Source organism: Cupressus sempervirens, chromosome 7 (assembly GCF_028749045.1).
Source record: "Cupressus sempervirens isolate cs-2001-9-10 chromosome 7, ASM2874904v1, whole genome shotgun sequence".
In the NCBI taxonomy this organism is placed as follows: Eukaryota; Viridiplantae; Streptophyta; class Pinopsida; order Cupressales; family Cupressaceae; genus Cupressus; species Cupressus sempervirens.
The window spans coordinates 395,900,506-395,912,190 of NC_143124.1; the positions used below are offsets into that span (position 1 = coordinate 395,900,506).

Below are 11,685 nucleotides of genomic sequence, written 5' to 3' on the forward strand. Positions count from 1 at the left end.
TGAGTCAACAAAGGAGGCTCAAAGGATAATATCTTCATAAAGACCCTTCATTATGGCTTGTAAGAGCTTGTAAGAGTCTTTATGGCTTTTGTAAGAGCATTCATTGTTGGGTGGTTGGGATATTTTGAGGGGAGTTGAGATTGTTGACTTTCCTTGGCTTAGGAAAGTCTTAAGCTTGTTTAGGGAATGTGACAACATTAGGGGGTGGATTAGGATTGGGTTTAGGATTAGATTAGGGATGTTAGATATTTGCAAGTGGATGGCATTCATGAGGGTGGGTGAGTTAGTGACTAAGCTTAGTTAGTATGGGTGGATGGGGTGGATTAGGCTAAAAAAGGGATTTAGGATAGGTTAAGGGTTATTAGATTTGAGGGTTTTATTTATCAAATAGGTTTATTTAATAAAATGGGGATTTTGGATTTAGATAGAAGAATAGGATTTAATTGATAAATAATAGGTTATTTGATTTATCAATTAGGACTATAGATGACTAATTAAATTAATTAGCTAGGGGATGGCAAAGGATTAATTAAATAGGAATTTAATTAATGATGCCTTTAGAGATAACTAAATAGGATTACCAAAGCAATGTAATCAAATTTAGGTGTCTACACTTTGAGTTTAAGAACCTATTACTACTTCAATGATAATGTGAGGGGAAACTTAATTGGGCACTTGTTTAAAGGCTTCCATCTATTGAGAAGTTATATCAATCATCTAGAAAATCTTGGCCAAGTTGATCTTAAGTTTAATAGAACTTGTGTCATTATTATGGGGCATGATTCTAAGCTTTTCCACTGATTTCAAAATTATAAAAACCTCCTATTTGAGATATTTCATTTTCACTCTTGTGCAGAGAAAGAAAATGTTTACTTTTTAAGAATTCTTTGTAGTTTTAGGTCTCTATGTCCTTGAATCAACACTTGATTTATCTCAAATTAAAAGTAGGTGGGCCCTTTGATGAGGATGAAATGTAGAGATTGTTAGAAATTTTTTGAGATTTGGGATATATTTAGAAGAGGAAGCCTAAGGTCATATTTTAATGCAATGAAAAGGAATAAAATGGAAAGGAAGAACTTAGGTTACTACAAATTTTATCTCGAGAAGTTTTAGCAAAAAAGGGAGAGGTTAGGCATGCTGCACATGACAATGGGCTATGACACTTTTGTATACTACTTCTCATGCTTAAATCACTTTTCCATAATACAACACTTGTAAAATGACAATAGGATTAATATTCCCTACCTTCTTTTTTACTCCTTCAACTCTAGCATTGATAATGTGGCTTTTCCTTTATTCTATTAGTGCTTGATTTATACTCTTCACCGATATATTTTTGACAAGTCCCTAATTAGGATTCATTCACTCTCTTACCCTCAATAGGAAAATAAAATTCTCTTTGAGAATTCCAAAAGCAATGTCAAGATTGAGCTTTTAGAATCCTCTCCTTGAAAAAGCCAATCCTAGTAGCAAAAAGGCCAACCTTTAGCTAAAATGAGAAACTCCAAAACTCATGAGAATGAAAAAGCCAATGAGAAGAAAATTCCCCAAAATGAAGGTTCTCTTAAAATCATTTCCCATGAAAGAAAAAATTGTCCCATCTAAAGTCAAAATAAGCAACAAAGAGGTTAATAAAACCAACCATTTTATAAAAATTGACAATGAAGAGGATAAAGAGCATGTAGTTAATTATATGGAAAAACCTATGAATGAGGGAAGTTCGAAGGAATGATAGACCATTAATAAAAATATAAAATGAAAAATGATGGAGTAAAACAATGTCTAAGGGATGGATGAAGGGTATGAAGCCAAAGAGGAAAAAGAAACTACAAAGAATAGTTGGGATATTGATTATGTGGCCGAGGCACGAGAACATATGGAAAATTAAAATGAAATTTCAACGGAGATTGTAGTTAAATTGAATAAGATGGAGGACATATATAATATTATGTGCAACTCTCCTCACCATACTAGTAATGAACATTTAGAAAATATGATGCCTTCAGCCACTCATGATGTTAAAAAGTGATCATTTTAACCTCTAGGCTTTGTCTTTTGAGAAAACCAAGAATAGAACTTAAAAATGTTATTCACTCTCTCTGCAAGGTAATGGGAGAAGTTGCAAATAATCCCCTATTTGGTGTCATCATGAGTAGAAGCAAGTTGAGGAAACTGGTGAAGAAATTGAAGGGGACTAGACAAACAAGGAGCATTGTGAAGGAGATATTGAAGGCTTATAGTTATTCCTAAAGTTCATCTAACGATTGGGGTAAGATTTCTTTGTTTAATGAAATCTAGGTCTTCCTTGTCATTTTTTGTTAACTTTGTCTACTTTGGTGTAATGAAAAGTTCAAATTAAGATGGATCATACAACTTTATAAAAACCATGTATTTTTCATTTAATGAATTTTAGATACTCTATGATGATGTAGTTAATTAGTTTTAGAGGCAACACTAGTTTTGATATTTTAATCTAGTTGGATTAAGATAACTTTGACTTTGTTAAAGTTAGTAATAGTGTTAGAGACTCTTTGAGCATGATTTTTTTTTTTAATATGAATAGTTTTGTGGGTGGGAGTGTTTTGACTTTCTCTCCATTGTTATGGCCCTAAGTAGGGATTCTTTAGTTGTTTCATAGTGCCTATCTTTCTATTATGGGATTAGGGCCCTCTCCTTGCCAACTTGATGAAAAATAAACATCTTTAAGGGTCCATTTGGTTCATGGAATTTTAAAAATTGGGATTTCTATAAACTATTTGTTTCACTCGAAAGATGCGTGTGAAGAAACATTTTTATGCGTAAGCTTGGAGTTGAGGAAAGTTTCAAAAAGTAGTCCAATCTATTGTTTTTACACTCCTTAAAAAACATAACCAGATATTGATATTCAATTCTTACTTTCTAGTAGGAAGTTGGAAAACCTGGTTTTGAGGCAAAATTGGAAGTCCAGTATGCTAATTCCATTTTGCCAATTTTGAAATAAATGCAAAAATTTTCAAATCCAGATTTTGAAAATGCCAATTCTATCATCTTCCAGGAACCAAACAGACCCTAAATTTAATGCTACTCCTAATATTAATTAATTTCTCAATCATTATTGTTAAGCCAACAAAAAATATGAGTGATTAAACAATCTTAATTGTTCATTATTATTCATTTTTCAAACCATCTAACTACTCTCCCCTCATATAGCTACTCTCCCCTCATATTGATTTATTTATTAATATTTTGATTATTTCCACTCACCACTTTAGGACACTCAAACAATATTTATTCAAGCCCATAAGGATAACAAATAAAAAAGACAAATATTAGGTAATGTATCTTGGACTTAAATAATTAAAATATTATGCATATTTGAATGATTCAATTTGAAAAATCATTTTGTCTCATCAAATAGAAAAAAAAACTATATTTGACTTTGCAACACTTATCTCTAATTTGTATTTAATTGTGAACCTTCAACTACTTTCCAAAATTTCATGCTAAGATCTAGAGTCTTATATTTATTTTTGGAAATTAAATTCTCTAACATAAAAACTACTCTTTTGTGATAATTATTAACTTATTAAATATTGGTTTTTTTCTTATTAACAAGTTTCTAAGAACACACAAATAGATTTCAATCTAATAATAATAATAATCATAATTTCAAGAAAAATCTTAAAATATAACGTATAATTATATGATGAAGTTTGGAAAATCTCTCAAGACCAACATGTCTTCTCAACAAGAACTAGACAATTTCTTTAACTATAAAACTCCTCGCATCTAATATTTTCAATTGTGACTAATCAACTATTTCTGAAAATAAATCTTCTCACATACTTGGTTATTGCTCAATTATCATCCTTTTCTTATAGAAAACACTATCCAATAAATTCTCTCCTTTAGTATTGAACAGAATGCTTTCAAATTAAAAAGTACTATTTTCTAATATTAATGCCTTTTCACTACCGTCTTTATAACTATTTTCTCAATCGTTCAGATTTCTTTCAAAAAAAAATCTCAACCATACAACTATTCGTCCGAATATTGACGTATTTATGAATCATTTGATAATTTTCAATGATGACTTTCTGAACCCTTGACAGATAGTCCAACCTAATAAGACCCTTAATTTAAATAAATAAATAAATAAATAAATATAGAATTAAAATATTAATATCATTAGATAATTCCAATTCAGCAAAGATTTAAAGAACAGCCTATCTTTAATATGTATTTAATTGTAACCCATAATACTCTCCTCTCCTTAAATTTAAGACAAGACACTTTCTATCTAAAAACTATTTTTTTCTAATAAGTTCATTTACTTTCCAATTTTATCTTTCAAGAAACCGGTTGGAAATATCCTGATTCATAACTATTTATTTTCGAATCTTGACATTATTTGTTTCAAACAAATAATGCAACCCTCCAATAACTCTTTTCCCAGTAATCAATGCTTTGACTTTTCCATTGCCAAGTATCTATGAACTGGCATAACATTTTCAAGTTAATAAAAACTACAATGCAATTATCAAAACAATTAAACTAAAATAAAATAATTTAAGAAAGATACTTTCTACCTAAACACTATTTTTTTAATATATTCATTTATTTTCCAATTTCATCTTTCTAGAAAAAAAAAAGAGAAACTGGTTGGAAAAATATCCTCCATTCTTAACTATTTATTTTCCAATTTTAATATTTATTGTTTTCCAGAAAAATCACGCAACCCTCGGGTAACTCTTTTTGCAGCAATGAATGCTTTGACTATTCGATTGCCAAGTACCCATGAACTCGCATAAATTATCAAAACAATTGAACTAAAATAGTATGATTAAAATATACTGTATATTTTAGATGATACGGTTTCACAATTCCCTTCGGAAGGAGATCACAAATAGAAGGAAACTCCCATGAATAAGCCTATTATTTCATTTCATTCACGCAAACTTGCTCAGGCATACGTTAAATTGCCCTACCTGTGTCCGAAACCATCCGCCATGGCGTCTGCACGTAAGCTCTTCCGTCTTATGTATCTTACTTATCTGCTCTTGGTCATTAGCCTGCTCGCTCATCCGCAGGAAGACAAGCTGATTTGTGGTATCAATAGCTATCCATTTTTAAATGAAAGCTGCGGATGCCTTTCGGGATTCCTCTTTGTGGACAACAGCAGGCCTTCAAAGGGATGCTATCCAAAGCTCTTGCAAGGTCGTAGCTGCAGTTCAAGCGGCTCCGAAATGCACCGTATTGAGAAAATAAACTGGCCGGACAATGATTATGAAATCTTGACAGCTGTCAATTACAGTGAATGCGAACAGGCATGCACGGAAGATTGTCAATGCATGGTTGTTATTCACAATAACGACCAACAACAGTGCTGGAAGAAATCGCTGCCTTTGCCGAGAGGCCAGGCAGATAATTCCAGTACAGCTTTTGTGAAAGTCTTCAAGGATGTACCCGTTCCTCATGGCACGGAGCAAAAGCTAATAATAAAGGACAGGGGGAAGGCGCTTATCTTTATCGGCACAAGTCTTGTTGCTTTCTCCTTTGTCTTTGCAGCAGTTTTGCTACTAACTTGGTTCTATGCATTCAGACCTAAGCTTAAAGACATGCGAGAACATGCAAAGTTTGATCCGGTGGGGTTGAGGGCGTTTAGTTTCCAAGATATAGAAACTGCAACAAAAGGTTTCGAGCAAGAAATAGGAAGGGGTGCCTTTGGGAAGGTCTACAAGGGGGTCCTATCTGACGGGAGAGCTATTGCCGTGAAGAAGCTTCGCAAGGAGGTTATTCTGAACGAAGGCCTCGGAAATGGGGAAAGAGAGTTCAGAACAGAGATGGATATTATCGGGGGACGCCATCATAAGAATCTGGTTAAACTCTATGGTTTCTGCCACGAGGGCTCCCAAAGGCTGCTGGTGTACGAGTACATGCCCAATGGATCTCTGGACAGCGTTTTGTTTAAGAGTACCAAAGAGCTCGATTGGGATCTCCGACTACAGATTGTCAAGGGAATTGCAAGAGGAATCCTCTACTTGCACGAAGAGTGTGAAAATCCAATTCTTCATTGTGATATAAAGCCCCAAAACATTCTCCTGGATGAGAATTACCATGCTAAGATAGCTGACTTTGGAATGTCCAAATTGATTGGTGTAAATCAAACGAGAACGTTTACAGCGGCTCGCGGTACCATCGGATACATTGCTCCTGAGTGGCAGAAGGGTATGGCAGTTACAGTGAAAGTCGACATTTATAGTTTCGGAGTGGTACTCTTAGAAATTATCTGTTGCAGGAAAATGTTTGAATTGCATGCTCCAGAGAGTGAAATGGTTTTATGTGACTGGGTTTATAATTGCTTCAAATATGGAAGACTCGAAAAGTTGGTGGAGGAACAGAAGTTTAGAGGAATTGAGACAACACAATTGGAAAGGCTGGTACTGGTGGGACTTTGGTGCATTCAAGAAGATCCGTTCCTGAGGCCATCGATGCAAAACGTATTTAGCATGCTTGAAGGGACAATTGATATTAGAGTGCCCCCTGCGCCATACTCTTCTTTTTTAACCCCTGCGCAACAATTAAGTTTTAGTGTATGATGTTTAAGTCATTGTATTTGCATTAGTACTTTTAGTTGAATATCTTCACAGTTTAGAGATGTTTCTTCACTGGTTAGAGATGTTTAAGCCATTGCATTTGCATTAGGACTTGTAGTTTAATATTTTCACAGTTTAGATATTTTTAGATTTTCTTTGAGTTCGACTTTCAGCCAGAGGTTCGATATCATATATGGCACAAGGATTCAGCCGAAGCCAGATTGCAGTGTGGTTATCGCTTGTTCCTATAATACAGAACGGGGTTGCTTTAGTTTCTCTTTAAAAATGGTGGAATTGATATGCTAGACAATAACACATGGAAGGTGTGTAAACATTGCTTGGTTTTACCTATTGTATTTAGGCGTTTAGCTTTTGACTTTTATACCATAGTCATTTTTATGCCGTATGATTTCATAATGGATCTCTGATAAGAGGTTTTAAACAATTTTCATCACTTTACTGAACATATTGAAGTATTATCATACGTGGGTGTTTTGTTGTGTAACTGATTTTCATTTGGGTAATTGTTTCGGATCATTTGCTGTTGGAAATGCTGTTTATAAAAATAATTTATAGAATCAAATCTTAAAAATTATGATGAACATTTGTATGGACTGCAAAGATCTGGTAGCTCTAACTTTCAGAACTTCACACAGCAGTAAAAAAGAAGAGAAGAAAGAACTTTCAGCTTGTTTTTATTGAATAATAGATGTCAGTTTAAACAATAGCTTGACTCAACATCATTCCTAAACGACTGCTAATTAGATTGACAATAAACTACTTTATGATTGACAACACACAAACTTGACAGCGAACTGAAACTTATGGACACCTAACTCAAACACATCTACAATAAAAACTTGATTCAAACTAAAACTCTTTGACTCAATCCATCTACAATAAGAACTTTGATTCAAACTAAAACTCTTTGACTCAATCCTAATCTAAACCTGTGTTGCCAACAACTCAAAAAGACTTGCCACATGTGCAACAATTATTATTGTAAAGGTTAACTCCAATAGATAGTCCATATGATAGTCTAGTGTAAAAACATACTGAAAACAAGAGGGGGTCGTTACATTTAAATTTTGTATGTATTCAATATTTCTACCATACTTTCTTTAGAACGATAGAATACCAAAGAAAAGAACAGACTTTAGATCAGATTGTTGACCATATCAGAACGGCCTATATTAAGGCTTATGCTAAGGACTGTAAATTACTAAAACACTGACAAATCTGTAATGGAGTACAATACTTTACAGCTGATAAACGCATACTCCATTGTCTTTCGTTAAACACACGGAACACAGGATCAAGTATTTGATCCATGGTTAGCTGAATTGATTTAAGTAATTATTATGTACTAAAGTAGAAAAACATTATAATAATTAAACTTGTGTAACATGTTAATTAAATAAATGCGATTAGTACATATAACTGATATCGATTAAATATTAATGGAAATTCAGAAAATTTGTTAAATAATTTTATTATAAAAAAAAATGTAAGGGAATAGATAATTGTTTATAACAAGGGTTATATAACTTGTTGAGTCGGTCCCTTCTAAGCATGAAAATTAATCTATTAAATACTAATTCTTGAAATTTATCTAGATTTTAAATTATTTAGATTGATTCATGTACTTTTAAATATTATCACGAAGATTCTTAAATAGTCACATCGATTTTTCTTATCAAAATACTATAATTTTTTATTTGGTCATATTACTAAAATATTTCTCAATAAATTTTGGAATTTTGTTGCATGTCCAATTCTCATTTGGAAATAGTTTCATGGCTTCTTATTTTTTAAATGTCTCTAATTTTTCTTGTATGAATTTTAAAAACCAAAAATTTGTGTACAAAGTTTTAAATCAAGTAGAGAAGAAAAAGATTAATGAGAATATTCCATTTTATGACACCCTTCATTAAAAGGAAGAGGAATTCTTAAACTCATATTGCTCTAGATTACATTTAATAAATTTTATTATTTTCAATTAATGATATAGATGTTGAATTCTTAAACTCATATTGCTCTAGATTACATTTAACAAATTTTATTATTTTCAATTAATGACACAGATGTCATTGCAATTAGGTGTACAAATTAAGTTTCCAAGAAGCGATATGTTGCAATTTCTCAAGGTGGTGTATGTATGATTTCATGCAATGTACACATGCATGGAGAAAGTTATGATAGTTTTAAGTGCAACTATATAATTGGGTTGAATTGTTAGTAGCACAAAATGAAAGATTTGAACAGTGTATCAAATTTTTTGTGATATAGATGATGAAACTCAAGATTTATAATTTGTATAAAAGAAATGGGACCATAGTATCAGACACATGGTAAGATTATATATATGAGACCTAATGGTACATTTAGTCTAAATAGATTGAAGGTGGAGACACAATTCATATTTACATTAGATTCTATTGCAAGTACCATATGTGATTTTTATTTTTTATTTTATTCATAGACTTAGTAATACTCATTATATTTGGGAAAATCTTAAGTCAATCAATGGTGAAAATATACATGTTCAAATAACTAGGGTTGACTGCTTTAAGGGGAAATACATGATGATATGAAAATGTTTCTCAGTGTGTTCATAAGTTAAAGGAACTAGTTTCTACAATCATAACAATTGGTGGATCCATGAATGATGAAGAACTAGTACAAGTAAAATGCTAATAACCTTGTCTCCTATTTATGCCACTGGATTTTTTTGTAGTTAATCATTAGCTATGGACATTTGATCATTTGAGATTGACAATTATGATAATAGTGTTCTCAAGGTTGAAGTATCCTTCAAAGATAATGAAGGTTGATAGATTGAGAGATTTCTTGATGAATAAAAGAGACAATATGAGTTTGAGGTCCTACTTATAAGGAAAATTCTTAGAGGTACCAATAAGTATAAAGGAGAACCACTTCTAAAATAGTTTTTCATGCAAAAAGATTGGTCATGTAGCTTCTAGATGTCCTAATGTTTATTAAAAGGAAAAGTCAAGAAGAATTAATGCTAAAGAAATGAATAAAAATTCTGTTACAATATACCTGAAGGAGTGACTAACAAAGAATCAAAAGACAATGATGATGAATAAACAATGTTTTTTTTTATCAAGAAAGAGAGAGTTGGTATATTCTACCAAAAGAAAGACATATAAAAGTTTTCACAAGAGAACAAAATTTTTGACATCTACTTTCCAATGTGAGGGTAGATGAATTTCTATATAGTCTTATATGCATAAGGATTTCAAGAAGCATGAATTAGTGAGGAAACTTATACAACCAAAATGCCATGAGGGTCAATTAAATGATGAGAAGAATAATGTATAAGAGGAAATGACACAATTAGTAGCAGTAGAAGAAGCTAGAAGGCTTGAACAAGTAATACTAATGTATTTATACAAGAATCATTATGTGGATCATATAATTGGATAGACTTAAGGTGTAAGGATGTTACTAACCTATGTATCTTATAAAAAGTTCAATTTTTTTCAAATGGATGTGAAATCTCCTTGAATGGTGTATTAGAAGAAAATGTCTAGATTTAACAATGAAAAGGATTTACATCATCTAAATAATAGGTTATGGTTTACAAGTTGTAGAAAGTATTTATGGGCTAAAGAAAGAACCTAGGGCATGGTATGAAATATTATATTAATAATTAATCATGATTGGCTTCAAGAGAAACATGGAAGATGGTAATGTGTACTTGAGGATGGAAGAGGATAAATTGTTTGTTGATGATAATATCTTTTTTGGTAATGATGATATAAGCATGCAATTTGTAGAGAAGATGAATAAGAAAACTGGAATGTCCATGAGAGGTGCAAAAATTAATCTCAAGATTAACTTTTTTACCATATTATAAGTGATGCCGCACAAGGATAACATTTCCATTTATCAATCCATGTATATGAAATAAGTGTTGAAGATTTTTGGGATGGAAGATTCTAATTTAGATCAAACCCCACTGGTTATTGGGTAAAATTTGTATGGGGGTGAAAGTACAAAGTTGTGTCATCTTTCAGGTTGACTTATCAAAATGAATAAATTTGAGTATTTATAGCTAAGAATCAATTTTCTTCAAACATATGATCTTTGATAAATTTATTCTAGCTAAGTTATATATGGTCTTACACTTTTCCAATTGGAAATTTTTATTAAATGCATGTTTTATAGATTTTAGTATCCAATTACTAAAGAAATAAAATTATTTGAAAAAAATGACATTTCAATAACTCTTACTATTTTTTATGATATTTTTCTAATAACATATAAACACCATTTTATAGAGCTCAATGTCAAAAATATTCTCATATAGATTTTATAGTGTTTTGATTAGATATAGTATATTATAATTAAAAAAATCTATAAGTACATATTTTAATACTTGAGAAGATGTCAATTTTGAAAAAGAAAAGAATATTAAATCATATTAGAAAAATTTAAAAATTATACAACGTTGTAGAGGAGAGAGTCCTCTTCAAGAATCTATAATTTGTCTCTTGGTTGGGATAGATTTATTTTTAAAAATGTGGTGGGAGATGAGAACCATCGATTTGAATAAGTTGAAATTTGAATCATTGTAAAAGAGAAAATATTTGTCTAAAGCCAATTTTAATTTTTGATTGTTCTAGCTACACATGTTCTCTCTAACATAGTCTAAGATCAAAGGGAAATAAGTTTATTTCCATGTAGTTTTGTGGTGGGAACAAGACCCCTAATTTTTAGTATTTTTCAAAAACTAATAAGTTATCTTTAAAAAATAGGAAATTATATCATTTATTTTTCCAAATAATTATTAAAAATTATAATATGAAACTTAATCCATTTCTACACATGTCATTAGTTTACTTCAATTTCAAATTCTACATAATAATACGAGATTTATGTCATTGAAGGGGAACAATTATACTTTTGTTAGCCATTTTCTTTGTAAAAGGGTGACACACATTTGTGCTTTTACCCATAGGGAATATAATTTCGGATCAATGAATGGAAGACTTTGGTCTATAACTGAAAAGATCTATAAATTATATTGTTTACATAAGACAATAGACTACTTGTGCACTTGGTATTGTTGCAAGATTTTAGT

General features: G+C 31.3%; 1 protein-coding gene across 1 annotated transcript; it reads left to right on the top strand.

Annotated features, from left to right (window-relative positions):
- The first annotated feature begins 4,823 nt into the window (after nt 1–4,823).
- Nucleotides 4,824–7,059, top strand: LOC149547188 (G-type lectin S-receptor-like serine/threonine-protein kinase LECRK2). The gene has a single exon (XM_089794709.1). The coding sequence runs from the start codon at nt 4,902–4,904 to the stop codon at nt 6,576–6,578; it is 1,677 nt and encodes a 558-aa protein (XP_089650835.1). The 5' UTR covers nt 4,824–4,901; the 3' UTR covers nt 6,579–7,059.
- The last annotated feature ends 4,626 nt before the right edge of the window (nt 7,060–11,685 follow it).

Bases quoted from the DNA above. Each gene is read 5' to 3' on its own strand.
- LOC149547188 (XM_089794709.1), top strand. From the start codon at position 4,902: ATGAATAAGCCTATTATTTCATTTCATTCACGCAAACTTGCTCAGGCA.